Source organism: Lissotriton helveticus, chromosome 7 (assembly GCF_964261635.1).
Source record: "Lissotriton helveticus chromosome 7, aLisHel1.1, whole genome shotgun sequence".
Lineage (NCBI taxonomy): Eukaryota > Metazoa > Chordata > Amphibia > Caudata > Salamandridae > Lissotriton > Lissotriton helveticus.
This window is the reverse complement of record NC_136068.1, coordinates 591,179,064-591,200,880: the sequence shown is the minus strand read 5'-3', so window position 1 is coordinate 591,200,880 and position 21,817 is coordinate 591,179,064. Positions and strand designations below refer to the sequence as shown.

At 46.4% G+C, this 21,817-nt stretch overlaps 1 protein-coding gene across 1 annotated transcript in view; it reads right to left on the bottom strand.

Moving 5' to 3' along the window:
- SLC34A1 (solute carrier family 34 member 1) overlaps positions 1 to 21,817 on the bottom strand; it is a 165,622-nt gene that overhangs the window by 22,705 nt on the left and 121,100 nt on the right. Inside the window, exons 8-10 of the mRNA XM_078652750.1 lie at positions 11,849 to 12,044; positions 293 to 388; positions 6 to 90 (exon numbers count right to left, since the gene is read on the bottom strand). Of these exons, the coding sequence (XP_078508876.1) occupies positions 6 to 90; positions 293 to 388; positions 11,849 to 12,044 (377 nt within the window). The remainder of the gene's footprint in view (positions 1 to 5; positions 91 to 292; positions 389 to 11,848; positions 12,045 to 21,817) is intronic.

Here is a 21,817-nt window from a genome sequence, read left to right as displayed (position 1 = left end):
CTTACATTTTTCAGCCTCGGCAGCCATGTTGCTTGTGAGTCCTGTGCCATTTGTCTCCTGAAGACTGTGCACGAAGCTGACATTGGAGACCTGAAGATTCAAGAAGCAAGAAAGACAGAGTGAGAGCGAAAGAAAAAATGACATATTAAGAGTGGGTGATGGTGAGCAACAAAGTGAGGCAAGATTGGGCAAACACACAGGATTGGTGGGCCAGAAAGAAAGTGTTGTTAGCCATTGCTTGTCACAATATCTTGGTTGAAAGTGGTTCCTCAGAAGGATATAGTGCCATTACCGGTGTATGGTGCTCCTTGCACAGGATCCGGATCAGGCTCTTATTCCGCATAGTCTCATCTCCGATGGCAATACCGGTGATCACCGACCTATCCAGCTGGAAACAAAACAGGCCATTTTCAGGACACTGAGCATCAAAGACCCCTGTACAAGATTACAAAACCCTGCTAGAGTGGATCATCCTTTGTGCTTCTGATTCCAGCTGCACAAAGGGATCACTCACTTCCTGGCTTTCCAGAATCTCATATTGAAAAGTGCCTTGCAATGCCTACTCCACTCCTGTTTTGTCAGATATCATGTTTTAGGTTACCCATTGATTTCTCGGTTCCTCCTGGTATGCGAGACCCTCACGAAAGTGGAAGCCCTACAATTTCCAGCCCTTTCCTGGTGTCTGAGACCCTCACACTCATGATATGGAGATTCCTCCAATGACCACCCTACCTCTAGTGTGTAAGGACCTCTAGTAGCCATGCCCTCTGATGCCCACTCTAGTGGAAGATTCATCAACCACTATGGATTTCTTTTTGCTGTGGTTGGTTGGTATGTCTGGATGGTTGAATGGTACCCGAGCAATCAGCATGTCCATTTATGTGCCTCTCCATCATCTCTGTGTGTAGGACCCAGTCCAAGAGGGCAGGGTCTGATTCCCCAAATTCCTTCCTGTCCAAGGTTTCCACTGAAATGCAAGCTTGTCTTTTCAACTATTCACAGCACTATGGTGTTGTCAGTCACTGGCCCTCAGATGAAACGAGAATGGGATGAGTTGTATTTAGTTTTTTGCATAACGCTGGCATGTGGTGGAGGTCACTGTATAACACCGCTGCAGTTTGTGAGGCGGGTCAAGACTAAACTCAAACCATTTCCTGAGGGAGGCAGGACACCTGTCTGGGGTCTCTAGGGGGGTAATTTATGAGCAGTCTTTGACAAAGGTCATTCTGCATTCAAATTACACCCTGACCTTTTTGGTAGGGTACCAGAATATGGTGAACTAAACACAGTCTGTCACAAATATCGCCCTACCAGAGTTATTAATAGAAAATCTACACCCAATGCGAAGATCTTTTTGTAAACTATATTTAGGACACGATATTTATGTCAGAGAATATTTTTTGTCAACAATATTCTGGCATTCAACTGACCCTTTCATAGAAGGAGCTGGGAATATAAACCTGCGTGTTTCGTTGAAAGTTAGAAACGCCTCCTTGAAGAGGCAAGTTTTTATTTTTCTTGAACATTGCTTTACTTGAAAGGTTCCTGGACGCGGGCTGCAGTGAGTTCCTTAGTTGTGTTATCATAAGCCAGCTGGATCTCTCCCCGGTCATCTTTCAGTATAATCTGGCCATGGGATCAGGTTCTACATTTAAGGATACCATTCAGACTGTAGGATGAAGAGAGAGCTGGTAAGTTTTTGGGGTTAGAGAAAACTGAGAAAGTTTGGAAGATGGTGGACAATAGATAATTTCAATTTTAGTTCAGCCATCCAGGACCTGATGGCTGCTAATTAGTTGGGGATTTGACTATTGATTGAAAAGCTAGAGATCGAAATGAGAAGATTTGAGTATCGTCAGCATAGAGGTGGTAGCAGAAGCCAAAGGAAGAGATGGTATTGGTCAGAGAGAACGTATACAGTGCCACAAGGAGGGGCTAAAACTGATCCCTGAGAAGCACCCACTAAACCATGTTTGGATGAGAATGGAGCTCAGTACCATGACAGAAATACATGATGACTGGATAGGTAGGAGGAGAGGCACTGAAGGGCATTGCCAGTCATACAGAGAGAAGGAAGGCTATTGAGTAGGATTGAGTTGTCAACAGTGTCTAAGGCAGCAAACAATTTGAGGAGGACAAGTCTGGCTGATGGGTGTTGTCATTTGGAGAGGTGAAAGAGTAGACTCAGTTAATTGATGAGGATGGTATCCTGATTGAATTCGACCCTTTGGTTGCGTCCAGTGAGGATGAATCTGTGTTAGACAGATTTGATCAGTGGATGAGGGCGGGCGGCATAGTTCTTCACTGCACAGAGCTTGGCTGAGGACTTTGCAAGAGGGTCCTTATATATTAGATTGCAGTAACCAATTATCAACATTAGACTGGCAAGCAAGAGCGGGAGCCTTTGGAGCAGAAGCAGCAAGGCCAGGATTCTTCGGATCACGCGTTGATAGCAAAACATGAAAGGCAGACACCAAAAGCTCATTGGCTCAGCAGGCTACAGTGACTACAGTCAACAAAGCTGTAGTCCATTGTACTAGTTGAAGATCACAGAAAGATTTTTGCTTAAATCGTTTGTATGAAAGGAATGTAAAACTGCAATGAGATGCCAAACTGTTTAGGGCGTGAGAATCGTGGCAACTTCCAGTGCGCAGTGCACATGGTATTTTCTAGTTCAACCTCAATCTCGCTGTTGACAAAAGAGCTATTGTGTAGTTCTGTCACATCTGAAGCTAAAGCTAGTCTCAGGATAAACATTATGGAGGGCAAGCAGGAGTCAAATGGCGCTGAAAAGTTCCCCATTTTACCCACGGACTGGTGGGTGCACAGTATTGTAAACAGAGACGATACACCACACTCTGAAGGTACTCCTTGGCAGCAGTGAGCTGACATTTATGTACGAGGCGGAGGATTTCAAACTGTGTCTTATATTTAGCCGGGAGCTAGTACAATGCTTTTTTTTGCTGCTGACTCAGCAATCAGTTTCCTTGAGGCTCCAGCCGTTTGTGTTTTTTAAAGTTTGCCCAGAAGGCTTTTTCTTCAACTCTAACTAAATTTTACAATTTCCCTAGCTGGGTTCTACACCAAAGTCATAGGATGATAATCCACTTGTACAACACCGACCCCTTTTTTAAACTTCGGCAGCTGAAAGGTGTTTATTTGAAGGACTTTGGACAATACCTCAGTCAGCATGATTTCCCTCCATTTTTAAGTCTTGCCTATAAACTGCTTTAGCTCTTGTCAATACAATACAAAGAGTTAGCTATAAGTCAGCCACATGCTCGTGATTGTATGGCTTTCTTGCCTACCTCACTTCCATGCTTCTGATTTGACAGTGTTCCTCCCTATTCTTATTCTAGTCCTGCCCAAGGATCATTTCAGTCTACCTGTGCTTTTGTTGGGGCGTGGCCTGGCAAGATGGCCGACAGGACATGGAGCTCGCCTCTCCTAGCAAACCCGTGCATAATCCTTCTTCATCCTGTGCTCTGAGCTGCTGTTGGAGGCAGGTGTAGTGTAGTCAGTGATCCGGAGTGGAGGGTTGACTAAATGGAGCTGTTTTTCAGGCATTCAAAAAATTAGAGAGAGGGGTCCTACTCTGCCAAAGGGACAGGAAACCAACATAAACACTTCTGTCAAAAATAACAATCCCTTTGGGCTCTTTTTGGAAACATACAGGAACCACTTTCAACCACTTCTGTTTTTCAGGCTCCTGCAGAGCTGAGGAGTCGCAATCCTGAGCGGCACAGCAAGTCGTGCAACCGCAGCCTTGGCGGGCCTGCAGAGCGTAGTTGAGCCTGGCACTGAGGTGCTGTGTTCTCTGGTGCCCCTGGCTTCCATGCAGTGGTGATAGTTGCCAGGGGCTGTTGGCACCCTGATGAGCCCCTGGAGCCTGGGGGAGGGGGCTACCTATTCTGCACTTGCCACATGCCGGTGACGATCGGCTGCAGTGTTGAAGACATTGTATCAGACTGTGGAGCCTAGCAGGCAAGGCAAAACTGGAGAGGGATTGCCAAAGGCTGGATGGAGGGGTGGAGCTCCTTACAGATGCTGCGGGAGCGCGACAGAGCGGCCCCATGTTTGCTCTCCTTGGGGCTTGCGGGCAAGTGCTGACTGCCGGAGCGGTATCGGGGACGAGTGGTTCCTCTGCACGAGGAGGAGTTACTCGCCTTGTCTCTGTGATCACTGCGCTGCGTTTCGAGGCCGGGGACTGTTGTTGCCTGGTGGGGGGTGCCCACCTCCAGTGGCACTCTCTCAGGATTGGGACTAATGTGAGAGACAGCGACGATGCCAGTGTGGGGACCTACAGTGGCCCAGTTATGAGAGGGAGCTAGGAGGGGCACAGAAATTAGGGTGCCTGTTTCCAGTAAAGAGTGGGCCTAATCAGACAGATTTACACAAGCTGGGATGACGCTGGCCTGAGCACTCACTCAGAAAGGACCTGTGCTGCAGACGCAATATGATTTGGCCATTGCAGGGGACTGAAGACACACAGAAAGTGCCAAGGGAATAAACTGTTGATGTGAGTCCACCCTGGGTGGCAGCAGAGAGGGCACCTGGGGGGGGGGGGTTGCTCCTGGATAGCCCTTGTTCATTGATGTGGAGTCTTGCGCAGCCGTTGGGAGTGTAGTCCACTGAAGCTGGTGCTAGAGACTGCGGGGCTCTGCGGAACACTGCTGTGCTGGACGCTTGGTGGATGCCATATGGAGTGGTCTAATGATTCAGCAAGACAGTCTGTCACTGTTTGGGGGTCTGTGTTGGAACGGTGCTGCTGAGTGGGGATTTGTGTTGGCGCAACAATGGGTAAAGCCAAATATTCAACGATGCCTGCATCTAACACTATCAGGCAGTATGCCACCTTCCAACAACTGTCGCAGTGGCTGATCAGGGGGTGGGTGCAGACTCAACGAGCACGAAGGTGAGCCCTTGCATGCCAAGCTACTGGGGCCATACATGGGTTGCGTACCACACTGGAACATGAGATTGAGACAGTATTCCTAGATGTGAATCTAATTAGGGATGATATGAGGAAAGTGGCTGAGAAGGTGACGACTGCTGAGAATAACATTGAGGCCCTTCAGGGTAAGGCTTACATGCTAAAGCAGCAGATGGCTATGATGACATTTTTCACAAGGGAGTTGGAGGCTCAGGTGGAGGATTTGGGGGGGTCGATCAAGCGAATGTAACCTTCGATTCCTGCGGTTACAAGAGTGTGTGGAGGGCTCATCAGCAGAAACTTTCTTGGAAGAATGGACCAAGCTGCAGCTGAACCCGGGAAGGCTGTTGGAAATATTTGTGGTCTAGAGGGCGCACCTCGCTTTGGTCTCATCTCTGCCACTTGCAGGACCTCTCAGGCCATTATAGCAAAAATACTGAATTATAGGGATAGAGACTGTATCCTCACAGCAGCTAGGCAGCAAGACATCCCAAGATTTGACAATCATACTATAGTCATGTTCCCAGATTACACAAGAAAAGTTCAGGAGCAGCGTCTAATGTTCCTTTGAGTCAAACATAAGTTACTCGCTATGAACCTAAAGAACATGTTACTTTACCCCTCCAAATCGAAGGTTCTCTCTAACGGTAAGGCGCACTTCAATGAGCGACCACAGGACGTATGAGATTGGCTGGAGGTATGGGACGGTGCATTGACCCGTGGACTGTGAATCCCAGACCACTTTGGGGTGTCGCAGGGCCATGGGGACTGGGGGGTCACTCCAGTGGGGCCTGCCAGTTGGTGAGTCCCAGGACTCATATAGAGTCATGATTCAGGATGATGGTACCATGTGAGTGGCTGAGACAGATTCTCTGCAGTGTGAGGGGACGGAGTCCCCTGCTGCGGACTTGGCTGTCTCATTATATATATATATATATATATATATATATATATATATATATATATGTTCCCAATGTTGATGACCCCCCGCTTTTGCTTCAGGTTCCAGGATCTGATGGGTTCCGATGTTGATATGGCCTGCTCATTTAGTTAGGAGGTTTTAATTGGGTCTTGGACAGGAAGCAGGATAGGAGACTTCTCAGGGCTAACAAGAAGCCACAAATGACTGGGTTGTTGCATGAGTTGATGTTTAATTTGGGGCTATTGGAAATTTGGAGGGCTTGTGGACTTCTGGATAGTTTCTTTACCTACCATTCAATTACTCACCACCTTTTCAGTAGGCTAGGTAGACTGCTGGCTGGTGGATTTCCAGTTGAGACCCTGCCGATGGTGCAGCACTAGACCAGTTTTTTTAACACAAATTCGGAATTGGCATTTCCCTGTGGATGTCTTAGCAGATGTGTGGACCACGATATGCTATCGCAGTCTTTGACTGAATATTTGATGACCAATTGGGTCCACGCAGTCAAGTGGGATGCCATGATGTCAGTGATGAGAGGGCAGTGCATGGGTTTGACATGCAGGGTGTGTAGGCAGCCGCTTTAGGAATTTTGTACAGAGGGCTTGCAGAGGCTAGACCTAACCAAACCAGAGCATCAACAGGATGAGTAGAGGGCAAGGAGGAGTATAATGGAAAAATGGCATAGGCTAGATGCATACAAGCTTACACAGCACATACAGTGCTTGCATCAGGAGGGAGAAAAGTTGAGTAGGTTGCTGGTTTTCGTACCTCAAAGTAAGAGTGTTCCGTCCCCTGCGATTCATCTGATAGAGCCGGACACAGCAATTACAACTTCGCAGGTGGACGTTGTGGCGGCTTTTCTATGGCACCTGGAGAGGTGGTAAGGGGGTAGTTCAGTGAATCGGATTCTTGGTCCCTCTGGAGCAGCCCGAGCTAGGTGCAGTGGTGAAACTTGATGCAGAAGTTACACTGGTGGAGCTCAGGGAGGCTCTGTGTTTGCTACCTAAGAACAAGGCCCCAGGAGGGACAGTTTCCTAGCAAAAGTGTATCAGGGATTTACGACAGCACTGGCTCACCCCTTATTAGAGATTTCTTGGAAGCTTACGGAGAAGGGAGTACACCCGCCTAGTATGTGTGAAGGCCTTACATGCATGCTGCCTAAGCCAGATGGAAATGCTTCCGATCATGCATCGTACCGACCGCTCACAATGATAAACACTTATATCAAAATACTCGGTAAGCTCTTGGTGTGTCATCTGAGTCTGGTGGTGTCTGGAATGGTGCACGTATAGCTGTGTGGGTGTATTCCTGGCTGCAGCAGGACATTGAATCTGAGGTGCCAGGCGCATGTGCTCCATGAGGTCGAGGACAGCCAGGATGACATGGTGTTGCCCTCAAATGATATTGAAAAGGCATTTGATATAGTGGACTGGGGTATCTGTTGGAGGTTATGAGAATTATGAGGTGTGGGCCTCGGTTTAGCGCATGGATTCAACTGTTATACACTAGCCAGGTACACGGGTGAGGTTGGGCCAGTATAGGTCTGATCAGTGGGCTACAGAATGTGGTATTCGACAGTGGTGCCTGCTCTTGCCTCTTTTGTTTGCACTGGTGGTGGAGCCATTTGCGGTGCAGGACCATAGGGTGTTGCATGAGTGGGGGATAGGGTTGGGGCACTCTAGACATATCATATCATTCTACGCTGATGACGCTTTATTTTAACTTAGGGAGCCTGGTACTTCGATAGCGGTTTTATCGGAGCTGCTGCATGAGTTTGGTGAGATGTCTGAACTCAAAATTAACAAAAGGAAGCCCCTTGTGTTTCCACTGGCAGTGTTGGCTCGAGTTCCTAGGGAACGGTTGCCAGACTTGGGGTTGAAATGGGACATGGTGAAATTTTGTTATCGCTGTATGATAGTGGCAAATACGCACAAGAAATAGTGACAGTACAGTGTTGAGTGCATCATAAGCTCCTTGTGTGTCTCTTTTCAGTTTGAGAACACTTTACCGTTATCACTTATGGGTCGAGTTTCATAGTCGAAGAAGGTGTTTCTACCACAAAAGGTGCACGTGATCCAGAATTCACTGTGCCCCCTGCGTGCCGGTGCGTTCCGTCCGTTGAATTCCTTTCTCACCTCGCTCATCTGGGCTGGGAGGCCGAGTAGAGTTGCTCGCCTGTCTTTGATGAGGAAGTATGAAAACGGTGGGCTTGGGGTCCTGAATATGGAATTATATTATTGCACCTCCCACAATTCGCATGTGGTGAAATGGATGGAGGAGGGCGGAAATTGGAATAAGGATCTCCTGGCAGGTATGATGAAGGGGACCGAGCTCGCGGCATGTCTGATGGTGGGCTCGGGGGCGTCCACCGAGGCCCCCTATGTGGTGTGTCAGACTTCTATGGTTTGGCAAAGGTTGGTGACAAGGAAGGCCCCTTTTCACAGGGAGCTACTTATATGGATGTTTGCTCTATTTTACCAGAAGGAGGAGGCTATGTCATATCAATCTTGGCGTGAGGGAGGATGTTAGTTGGTTGGGGGCATGTATCCAAATTATGTATTTATGAATTTCGAGGATGCTCAGGATTGGTTTGCGATAGGCTCGGGACAATTTACACTATGTGGGTGTTTCAAATATGGTAAGAGTTCTCTGGCTGCCTTATGATGCAGCACCAACTTCTTCGGTAACATTGGCCGTGATATTGAGCTGGGGTCTGGGCGACATCTCATTTCGTTAATTTATAAGGAAATACAGGAGGATACAATTAGAGGAACTCTGAGAGTGCAGAATACTTGGAGACAGATCTCAGGACCCCTATTTCAGAGGTGGCATGGGCCAGCAGGACATGTGTTGTTCCAGTAACACCCGGTTCAAATTAATTTACTTTAATTTCCTGCATCGCACCTATATGACCCCCTTGGGCTTGCAAATAATTAATCCTGAGTGCACTTCAGCATGTACCTGTTGTGCAACAGTGGAGGCAGACTTTATGCACTTTTGGTGGGGCTGCTTGCATGTGCATGCCTTCTGGGAGAGGGCACTTGTACGGTTGAAGCAGTAGACCACTCTGTCCTGTGTGCTGAGCTCATGCCTCAACTGTGCCCGTTGGGTCACCTTGTCCTCCCCAAGAAGCGTGAAATGACTGGCCGGTTTCTGCAACTGGCACTTGTGTTGGCAGGGAGGCGGGTTGCCAACACATGAATGGGTGTTAGCGCTCCCTAGAAGGGGCTATGGATTACGGATGTCTCAGAATGAGCAGTGGCAAAAGAAACTCAAATGTAATGTTCCAGGTCTGATGCCAAACTTCCAGTTAATTTGGAAGCCTGTGGCTTTTTCTGTCAACAGTTTTTGGAACAGGAGAGAGGAGTCTTGGGGAAGAATCCACACGTCACGTATTGAGGGGTAACTATAGCTGTGTGAGGTGCGGTGTGATTGGGTGGAGGTAGCTTAATACATTGGCCTTGTGTTATATTGTGTGTTAACAAATTGTGGCCCATGCCTCCTCTGATATTGAATTCTACTGTAATATCTAAATTGATGTGAGCCACGAATGGCTCTAATGCTATTGTATTCTACCCTATTGAGATGCTGCTTTTTGGTTTGCTGTCATGTGTTTTTAAAATGACAAATACAGATTTTTTTTATGTGCTTTAATTGGATGGCATATATCATTCCACTGCTGACATCCGACCTTCCCATAGAGGCCATTTTAGGGACTATTTTCTCTTCATTTCTATCTCTTGCTAGCCCAGTTCTCCTTGTATAACTATCTTTATTAAAAAAACTGTCACCCCTGGCACCAGCTTGTCACTACAACCCCTTTCGATGCTTTATCGGCAGGTGGCTATTTAAAATGTTTATTTACTCATTCCAAGATGGCCACCCTCGTATGTGAGTGTGCTTGCATGCGCAGAAGTTCGTTTTGAATGCTTGCTCTTATGCTTCAAGAAAATGCATTTGAAGATGACCTAAGCGAATGTGAACTCACTCGCGTTGGCCATCTTTGAATGTTTTTTCTTATGCTTTAAGAAAATTCATTAAAAAGTGAAGCATCAGATGCATGTACAATCGCTGCAGATATCTCAGAAATAATTATGTGAAAGAATAAGCAAAACCATTCGGGCATGGCCTCCGTGTGTGTGCACCTAGGCATGCATTGGGGCAATCTAAGGAAAAACGCACTGGTGAAGGGGCCCACACCCTACTGGGTTTGCTAATGCTTGTTTCTAAAGTGTAATTGCAGCTAATGTTTACTTATCCAGCCCTCAATGTCAGCCAGGCATCCCTATGATAGGCATGTTAGAGTCCCTCCCTACTCACTCTCTCTGGGTATTGTCACTGCAAGACTGGAATCAGACTTTGGACTTTGTTTAGAGTTTGGTGGACAGGGTACGTCACCAGAAATGTGTCAGAATTTCTTTTCCGCAAGTTTCTTGGTCCACCGTTTCTATTTGGAGTCAGGCAAATCATCATGTTTTCCCAGTGGAGCCTCCTCTGTCTGCACTAGAAGAAAGCTTAGACCAATGGCTCAAGCACATGGGACCATAGGTATAGGGAACTCAGACAGTCCACCCTTTTTAGGGCAGGCATTCTGAAATGCTTTTTTTGCTTGTTCAGAACTGCCAGGAAAAGTCTGGAAGTCCTGAACAGAAAGAAAATTAAAAAATGACTCAATCACACTGGGAGAAAACTCCCATGGTATCAGGGCCTTTAGGATTTTTAGTTTTTAATAAACAAATCCCCACTTGAGTTTTATTTTGAAAACAAAAACCACTGTGCTGAGGGACTGCATTAAACATGGTGGCTGCTCAGCAAAGCTATCTTCAGAGTTGTCAGAAAGGCCAGGAGGCTTGTATTGGACCCTTTCCACCAGAAAGGAAGCAAACCAGTTACATGCTCTGTGTATTACTCGTGCCAGATGAATACAGAGTTGTGAATGTGGCAGATAAGTCCAACATGACCAGCTGCCCTCATAGACTGCATTCAACAGGCCGTGTTAAATGCAGTCTAAAGGTGTCTCTGTCCCATGATGGGTATAAACCCTGGTTGATTTATATAGGCTTTTAGATGTTCGTGAAGCTGTGATACATCTAAAGAAAAGAGGGTCCAGTTTAGACGTTTTAAAGAATTGTCAGAAATATTTTTCCACAGCAGAAATGACTGAAGAGACCCCCAGTAAGGCATCGGTAATCTTGAGTCCATGGAGGAAATTCGGATAAATTCCAACTGGGAGCTGCGTCAAGAATAAGCCACCAGGTTTAAGCTCATTTAAATGAGTTCACGTTTTATCGACCCTCTTGGCGACGAGTACCTAAAAATGTTGCTGTGGCCATGGATACATTTACACAGGATAGCACATATAGGTCAAATGAAGGTCAGTTGAGCACTATAATCTTGCCTATCCCTATGTTCACTTTGTTATCATTCCTTTCCTTTATGTACTTTCCCTGGGTGCCTGTTTCTAGATGAACTTCTAGATTTATAGTTTAGGCAGACTGTGTTCAAGGAGCACAGTTTAAAGCCTGTGGACTGCTGGTACTTCATTGTTTCTCTGTTACAGTAAAAACATTTCTCCTGCAAGATTGGTAAAAAAAAGCAACTCCACACAATCTCCTGGTGAGGCCTTGGATCTTGGTGTTTCTATGACATCTCTCCTCCTGGAACCCCAGCATGACCAATGGATGCTTGATGGCCACTCCAACACCCTTGCGCCCATTATTTCAAATTCCTTTCATGGGGTGGATTGCACATCACTACTTCACCCCAGCTATCTCAGATCCTTTTATGCCATTTGACACCATCTTCACCTCCCACCCAGTATCTTAAACTCTTTTGCAGGCTCAGCCTTTTCTACTTCTCCACTAAATCACAGGCCACCCCATATCACATGTTGCTGTTTGATGACTACTGCTGTAATCGTATCTCAGATGCTTTCATGGCACAGGTTGTCTTCGGGTGTCCTCTGCATCCGGCTTCGGTTGATTCGCTCTCACCTGGATCACCAGCTTGGTGAAGGGCTCAGTCAGTATCTTCAGTAGGTCTGGGGCGTCTTTGCCGCTCTCAATCTTAAACATGGCTACCACCAGCCTAGTGACGTGGTGCAGGTAGCCAGTGGCAACCTCAAGGGGCAGTAGGATCAGTACTGATAGCCAGTTGAAGCAGTCATGCACAGTCGCGCCAGCAAAAGCCCTGGGAAGGATAGAAGTGAGAAACTTCAGAGAATGTTTGTACCTTGAATACAGGCAGCTGTGACATTTCATACATCACAATTTCCTGGAAAGTCTTGCTGTTCCTCTCCCATGGGTTTGAGTCTTTCCAGAAAAATATGTACCCCAGGCAAGATCAATACAACCCACAAGGAAATGCAAGACATAGTTCACCTTTTATGAGGGCGTCCATCTTGAGTAGAACAATTCGGTTTTGTAATAAAATGAAGCTAATGTATAGACCAGCACTCTGCATTTGCATGTCCCACTCTTGTTCCTTTGCACTTTGTAGACGGCAGGTTTGTGACCATCCACCAAATGTGTTTTGTGTGATCGGTGGAGTACGTGTTTCAACTGCAGTACGTTGTGTTTGGGTCTGTCTGTCCCACAGGATAGATAAGTGTGTCACTGCCCAAGGGACCATGTTTTCTGGGGACACCCTGAACATCAATCTATCCCATACATGACCTTGCAACCGAGTCCTGTGTACTTTCCTCTGCCACTCCACCTGAGTTTTACCCTTTACCTGAGCTAACATCCAAGTGTGACCCCATCTCACGTCCTTTTCCTGCTCTTGATCCCACACTAGCTTCACCTCTTTCCATGCCAGTGCCCTGTTCCCACACCAGTGTCTTGCCTCATTATGCTTATGGCATGTGTTGTCCCATGGCACTTTCCTGGACTCAATCACCTATTTATGTATTTAGTTACGTATGCATTGTTTATTTATTTAGTTTAAACATTGAATAACATTTCGATCAGAAATGTTTTGCATTAGACCAAGCATGCATTACAGTACATAGGATAATAGATGGATTTGAGTTGTCACAAAAACCAAAGTGGCTATTACTGGAAAGTGCAACAGTTTCATAAGTGTTACATAAACAAGCTGTTGTCAAACAACCAAGCAAGAGCAAACATACATCTTACAACTATACCGAAAATAGTATTGCTCTGGACATGTAGGCAGTGCTGGTGTTTTTAAGTAAGGGTCTCTGGCTGGCCCATTGTGTTGGTGTCCCATGTGGCTTCAGGCTGAGTCACAGAGGAGAGAGGGATCTGAGAGAAGATGGGTCCAGGGGAACCTCACAGGTGAGACAATGGCATGTGGGGAGAAGGAAAAAACTGTTGTAGGAGGGGCTAAGATAAGGAGTAGGGAAGAGTGGATTGCCAGGTTTCCATTCTTATGGTCTATTGTCCAAACAAAGGAGATAAGACAATGAACTGAGTCAGTGAGGGGCTAATATAAAGCTGCAGGAGCATGAACAGCCAAGAGATAATAGGGCATGGACGGGGCAACGCGCCTTTCTCAGTAATCCATTGCCAGCCATAGAGAAAGGGTACACGTAACTACTGTCCCATTAAAGGTCTATGAAGAGTGTGCCTGGGCTTACTGGGGATGGTTTACAAAGTCCTCCCCTGAGGAAATTGTTGTTAGCCCAACAGAAGGGCTTTTTAGGTCTCGCACCTGGCGACGCAGCACGAAGCGCTGTTGCCAGCAAGACCTATTGTCGCTGACTTGGCTCTCAAGGGAGACAGAAGATGGGCACCCGCAGGCTGCAGGCTGGACTGGAAATGTGGACGCACTAGCATCCACTGTGACTGTGAGCCGTTGCCGTTCATTAACTTATTAACTTTCAGTTTCATTGTTAATCATGTCCAGCTGGCTCTTGCTATCTGCAAGATGTACGGCCTGTACTTTCAGGAAAGGAAAGAAGTGGCGCCTCGCTGGCGCCATGGCTTCAGTAACAAGCACACGAGGAATGGAAGTGTGCTTTAACAGCGTGCGTTTGAAATGCGGCTTTATTATTTTGATCCACGGAGTACTGCACGTCTGTAACTTTACCTCATATATAAACTCTGGCGACTTCGCTTGCCAATCAAGGTATTTACATTCAGTTGCAAAAAAAACAAACTAAGAAAAAAAAAACTTGGCTCCTTCCCAGAGCATTGAAGACGCCTCACAACTCCCCAGAGCCCGCAAATTGAACCCCGCCTTTCCACTTGTATCATCGCACAATACTTCCACACAAACCCCTGCCCCGATAACCCCCTCCCTCCCCAGTAACATTAGAGGTATTGGAGATTAAAGTCACGATCCCCGAAAAACCACAGCTCCCTCCGCATAATACAAAGGCGTCAATCCCACAGACTGCGGCAGCTAGAGCCCCTCCCGACCTGACAGCTCCACTGCTCACGGGGCAGCATAATACACTGAGCCCCACCCGCACACTGACACCTCCCTACCACTCAGCCCCACACACTGCAACCCCTCCCCCCCACACACTGCCAGCCACACCCCTTGCAGCGGCCCACACCTGCAGCCGCGGCCCCACCCTGCGCGCATGTAGCTGGGGCCCCGGCCCCCTGTCCGAGGTCACTTACCTGGGCCGAGGAGGGCCAGAAGGAGCGGCACGAGCCGCAGCAATGCGGCCCTGGCGGAGTCCATGGGGGTCGAGGGCTGTGGATTCAGCTCCCGCCAGTGTTCCTTCCGTCCGCCTTCGGTCTTTGTGAGGAAAATTGAATTTTGCCTTGTCATGTGTCCCTACGTGTTCCCCATCATATGATATATGTGCATGTACGCTATGCATATTTATCCCCTTGCCCGAATAAAGACGCAATTATAGTTGTGTCCAACGTTAGTATGTCAGTTATCCAGTCCCCCGTAAAAGCAACGTGAATTAGGCTTTTAGGCCTATGTTGCCAACATCTTTACATTGTGCACGTTAAAGTCATCGAGTTGTCCCCGTTTCTAGGCCTCAAAGGGCCCGGACACCAGATTCGAGTCTCAAGTCTCCTGAAACCACTCCGAGGAGCGATGAAGCCCCTCCCGCATCCCTGACCCTTCACTTACTTTCTGCCAAGCAGCGCGGTGCCCGGCCTGGCCTGCCTGCCTGTCTGCCAAGAATATGTTATGCCTCTAGTTATCAGTTCAGCTCCCCGGCTTCACATTCCTAGCTAACGAACCGTATAAACATCTTCATCTATAGTCTAGTCTTTCTGTCTCCATGCAAGAGAATTACTGAATTAATATCCATAGAAGATTCATAGCACACGCAATACACTAAGAAATATATGCATGCACTAGCCTTAGTGACAAGTAGCCTTTGCCCTGATGACATTTAGATTCAAGCAACATGTTCTCCAAACACCAGATATCAGATATGCTATAGGTACATGTCGTCCTGACATCCCAGACTTTAGTCTCCTCTTCTAGTGCTAGAAGTCAGCGGCCCCCAGCTCTCCCCAGTTACACGTCATGGCCCGTTTGCGCGCACCAGTAGGTTAAAGGTTCTAGCTGCCCAGGTAGCCCCCTCCATGTATCCACCTACTTATGACACTTCTGTGACGTTTACATCACATGTCTTCGTGCACGCCCTGTGCACGCCTTCTCTTTACGCCCATGTGTTCTTATCTTCCGTTTGTCACTTGTTACGCCTACTGTATTCAATGCAATTGTACTGTTTTACTATATATACTGTATGATGTTAATATGACACAGAGGCTTTTACTTCCCTTTGTCCTGTGTCTGTCCCTTCCTGAACCTTTGCAGGTGATGGAACCCGATGGTCCATTGGCTCGAGCCATCTGATTAAAGCCTATTCGACTCAGATACCACGGATCCTGCCTCTTATTTATTGAGCTATCTGTTTCAGTTAATGCCTAGAAAAATAGTACCGGTAATTAATTATTTATTTACCACATAATGGCGCCCGAATAGGGACGAGCCCCTTCCCCACGCGCCGGCGATGTAACGCAGGCCCCCTGACCCTTCTACAGCCGTGACGGACCCCTACTGTGCACGTGCAGATATTTCTGCTTCAAGTCTCCCTCAGGCCCACGGAGGAGACGGAGACTGCGGTCCGGCATCCAGACGAGGCGGTGAAGAAGGCGAGTCGTCCCGACCAGAGCCCAAGCCGAGAGAGCAAGGTCCGAGGTATCCTGAGGCCCACCTGTTTCCGAAGCCCGAAGCCCGAGGCGCATGCGTAGTGCGTAGCAGTAACCAGACGTCGTAGCAGTCCAGTCCAGTCCGAGGCCTTCAGTTTGCTTCCCGGTGAGTACCGTTGCTGGGGGTATCTAGACGGGTTCATTAATTTGTGCCCGGTCCGACGGGTTTGGGTACACAGATCCGGTCCGACGTGTTCACCTAGGTGGATACGGTATGACGTGTCTCTTTAGGAGACCGGTATGTTCTGTACTGTTTTAGCAGTGCATCCAGTAATTCTAGTAAGTCTGTTCTCGAGAAATTCAAGCATTATGTTTTCAATGTATTAGGTAGTATTCTGTTCGAACTGTTATTAATGTGTTCTTGATGTCGTGGTATGAGTGAATGTTTTGCTATTTCATTACTGTGTTCATTGTGTATTGTGTTCAAGTTCAAGTACGGTTCAAATATGCCGCTGTTTTCGAAGTTACGTCAGATAAAAACCAGAAAAGGGTTACTCGAAGAATCAGTTCCTGTCCCTCCCAGGGACAGTCCTGGACATTTCATGTATCATAAGCATGGCTTAGATGCCATACTGTATCTAGATTTATGGGTGGATTACACCAAACATCTTGAAGAGAAATATAGATGGCCTGTTTCAGGAACATGGGATGCCGAGTGCATCATGAGAGTAGAAGAAGCATTATGGAAAAAGAAAGCCAGACAATCCCAGAAAGATGCCATAGAATTATGGCGTAAAGAATCGCATAAAAGAACAGAAAAGGAATTCAGAAAAGCCGAATTAAGTAGGGAATTCTCCGAAAAAGCCCAAGAAAGGGAATTACTAGAAGAAGGTGAACGAGTTAGAGCAGAACAATCAGACAGACAGAGAAATGCCCTTATTAAGGGTATGTATCCTCTTCTCGCCGAGGGTTTGCCCAAAGCGACCCCGGAAACGTCCTGTAATTTACCGCCACCCTTGGTCCCGACTAAGCTACGTCATAAACCGACTGCAGCTGAAATTTTTCTTTCTTCCTATCTAGATGAAACTGTCCCAGAATATGCAAATACGAATCCTACCCCGCCTGTTCAACCTCAGCACCCTGTTGATAATGTAATTACTGTGCCTCCAGCCGTTGGTCCCGGAAATCCTGTCCATGTGCCAGTACCCCAGGACCAACCCACTTTACGTACGCCTGCTTTACCAGTCACGTTACCAGTAGCCGCACATTCAGTATTAATTGACGATTCCAGTTCAGGAGGGGCAGGGGGAGGTATTCCTATCACCCCGCCTCAAACAAAACGCCTGACGCTGAGAGATGCAGCGTTACAACGTACCCCGAAAGTGACTACGTACGAAGCCCTCAGAAAGTATTTCAATGAGTGCGGATCTGATTGTAGATATGATCCAGTACCAGGTGAAGATAGTATGATAATATATTCCATACGCTTACGACGAGTTGCAAGCTTCTTGGTTACCATATCAAATATGAAAGAACATCTAGACAGAATATATCATTTCATCCGAACAGGGGAGAAACCAGAAAGTATTCACGAAGCTATGGTACACAGAAAAGTCGAGATTCAAGGCATGATTTTGCAATTTTTAATAAATTGTTTAATAAGAGAACAGGATCATCCTGATAAAAATCCAGAAGAGATGAGAGTCCTGACCAGATGGAGTGACAATATAGCAGAAGGAAAACACAAGACACAGAATAGTATAGAAACCATGTACAGAAAGATTCGTAAAGAAATTATAGGCATACACGAGAGGGAGAAAGCAAGAATAATAGCAGAGAAAGAGAATGACTCTTCAGACGAAGAGGTAGACAACGAGAATCCCACCAGAATAGCGTATGTAGGTAGGACGAGACCTTCTGATAGACACACACGCCTAGACTACAAGAAAGCTTTTCCTCCTCCCGTACCAGAACAGTGTTCTCTTGAACAATTATTCCAGTCTACCGATAAAGTTCTGAAATTACGAATAGGTTACAGTGAGCTTAGTACCATGCATGAACAAGAACTAGCCCGATCAGCAGTCCGATGGACTAATGATTCTACCACGTTTCCAGACGAAGTAGTGGCTCAAATGTTTCTGAAACTACCGCCAGCCGAGCAACGACTGGTGGGTATGTACATGATCCAGCACCTCATTACACTGTACGAGAATCAGCACTCTGATCCAGGTCCCTTATATAATGTACTGAACGAGTTACTCCTAAACAGATGGAAAGGTCTAGGTACCGATTTAATTAGTGTCATTTTAGAACAACGCCACAAATACAGAACGTTTCTGACTCCGCACTTTGTTTCTGTTTCACCCCCTTTCTACATAGATAGACAGAATCCGTTGCGAGAAGTGCATCCTGTTAAAGGAACGGGGGTGAGCTCGAACGAGTATTTGTTTACACCCCTATAACGAAAATAGAACTACTCGAAATGAAAAAGTTAGTGCCCTGTCACGATAAAGATCCAGCAGGGTTCCAACGAGAGTTAAAAGACATGCTCCGTATGGGAGAATACACGTATCCTGATATCATCAAAATGTTAAAGGTCCTGTTGCCTGCGGGCATATATGAAAAACTTAAAGAAAAAGAATGGGAGGTGGGAGAGAAAAAGATTGACTGGACCGCGTTAGAGAACGAAGATAATACACGAGTCCCAGGTACTGGTCTTGGGGAGAAAGCCAAAGAATTGCCCGAGTTGTTAATACAAGTCTTGCCAAGATTACTAGCCACGAAAAAGGAAGACTGGGACGCCATCTCAGCCTGTAAACAGAAACAGGACGAAGACACTAGTGATTTTTATTCCAGATTTGAGAAATGTTTCATTATTAATAGCGGTCTGAAAACAAGTAGTGAGTCATATCCACATCTTTTTGTTACCAAACTAGTTGAGAATTCTTTACCACAAGTTAAAAATCGAGTATTGAAAGTCGAGAGTACATGGCAAGCTAATACCCCGTCCCAAATGCTACAGATGTTACAGTATCACCAGAACAGAATCAGGGAAGAGCAAGAACACGAAAGGAGACGTATGAAAGATACGAAAATGAAAGTACTAGTTGCACAGTCTGTTCCAGCAGATAGTCAGAAGAGGGGTACGAATCAAACTAGTCATTCTGCAGCTCCCGTTAAAGGGACATGCAATTACTGTAAACAGCCAGGTCATTACATAAACGAATGTGCAGTTCTGAAACATAACATAGCTACAGGTAAGACGAAAGAGAGACCGCGTCGTCCTAGACAAGAACATGTTCCGCAAAATACGCAACCACCGCAGAACGCACAACAGACAGTTGCAGTACCGCAGCCTATAGCTGCCACACAACACGTTACACAACAGATGTACCAGTACGCACAGTCAGATTATCCAGAATATCAGCAGTATTCATGAAATAGCCTAGAGAGGGAAGTTGGCTTGCCTCTCATCGAGGTTCCTGTAGATCAAGAGGGTCCCTATGTACACAGTCAAGTATTAGGGAAAGACAGAAAGTTTCTGATTGATACAGGGGCAAGTAGGACTACCATCAGTCATGACGAGGTTCCAGGGGCTCCACTCTCAGGCTCAAGAAATGTTTCCCTGGGATTTTCAGGAAAGCCGATTGTTAATGAAATATCGAAACCAGTTTCCCTAGAAGTTGGTCCATTGTCCCGAACTACAGACTTGTTACTTACGAAATCATGTCCTGAAAATTTACTGGGTATTAAAACATTGAAAGAGTTAGGTGCCGTAATATGCTGCTCTCCGGAAGGAGTGAGATTGTTTTTACGAGATTTTAAAGGTCATTTTGTGTTACGTGATTTTGATCCAAGATTATTGAATGTACCACAGCATTTATGGGCGCAAGGTCCAACTGATGTAGGTTGTATGCACATTACACCATATCGTGTTACTCTGAAACCAGGTGTTGTATTACCACGAATCCGACAGTACAAGTTACCCCCTGAGGCTGTAGCAGCCTTATCAAAAATAATTGACGAGCTAATTGCTCAAGGAGTAGTTGTAGAAACTGACTCCAATGTATGTAATTCTCCTATCATTCCGATTCTTAAACGTACTGACCCAAATGCACCTCCAGTTTATCGATTAGTGATTGACCTTCGAGAACTCAATAAATGTATCATACCCCAGTACCCTGTGGTCCCAGATATTTCTTCCCTATTGACTGCCATTGATTCCGAAGCTACGTTCTTTACTGTTATTGATCTCAAGAACGCATTCTTTAGTGTCCCCATTCATCCAGAGAGCCAGTTTCTTTTCGGATTCTGTTTAAATGGAAGAAGCTATAAATTCACACGAGCACCTCAAGGTTTCACAGAAAGTCCTAGTATTTACAGTCAAGCACTTAAAAGACAACTAGACAGTATTCACATGCCAACTGACACTGCCCTGCTCCAGTATGTCGATGATCTATTGATCACAGCCCGTACAGAACGTGACTGCGAACGTGCGTCACTGACAGTCTTGTATTTCCTGGCAGACATGGGGCACAAGGTGTCCCCTTCCAAACTGCAGTTCTGTGTCCAGCAAGTGGTATACCTTGGACACTTACTGTCCAAGAGGGGTAGACAGTTGACACCAGACCGTATCCAGTTAATAGCACATCTTCCACAGCCCAAGACACAGAAGGAGGTACGAGCTTTTATCGGCCTCACTTCTTACTGCAGACAATGGATCCCTCAGTACGCATATCTAGCCAAACCACTGATACAGTTAACGACACAGGAGGCAGCCACATCGACTGTCCTCCCTTGGACCCAGGAACATACACTTGTTTTCAATGAGTTAAAGAAAGCTTTATGTAATGCGCCTGTGTTAGCGACACCAAACTACAGTAAGCCTTTTACACTTTTTGTTACTGAACGTGATGGTACAGCATTGTCTGTTCTCACACAAGATCAAGCAGGACAACACAAGCCTTGTGCTTATTTTTCTAGCACATTAGATCCAGTAGCCCAGGCTCTGCCTGCGTGCCTCAAGTCAGTTGCAGCCACAGCTCTAGCAATCAGACAAAGTGATTCCATAGTGTTAGGACACTCCCTGACAGTACAAGTTCCACACTCCGTGGAAGTTCTTTTAAACCGAACACAGACTCAGCACTTGACAATTGCACGATTAACAGGATATGAACTGACACTATTTCAGCCACACATAGACATCAGACGCTGCAACATTTTAAATCCTGCTACACTGTTACCCTCGATTACATCAAACCCTGCCACACATGACTGTGTGGAAGTTATCAACACCATGACAAAGCCAAGACAAGACTTGACGGACATTGCATTACCTGATCCAGACCTGACACTTTATGTGGATGGTTCATGTATGAGAACAAGTACAGGAGAGTTAGTAGCCGCGTATGCAGTGACTACTGAAACTAATGTTATAGAAACACATCGTATTGACACCCTGTCTGCTCAAGCAGCAGAGCTTATTGCTCTGACCCAAGCCTGCATACGAGCCAAGAACCTGAAAGTAAACATATATACAGATTCACGTTATGCATTCAGAGTCGTTCACGACTTTGGAGTACTCTGGCAAGAAAGAGGTTTCATGACCTCTCATGGAGCCAAGATTCAGCATGGCCCCCTCATTCAAGCTCTGTTAGAAGCAATACATTTACCGAAAGCCATTGCCATTATGAAGTGCAAAGCACATACGAAAGCCACTGACACCATTTCCCAAGGCAACGATCTAGCAGATCGAACAGCCAAGCTTACAGCTCAGACTCCAGTCATTCCAGTTAACATGACAAAGACAGATGTTCCAGATCAGACGACTTGTATGACAGTTAAGGACCCTACACAAGACGTACTAGA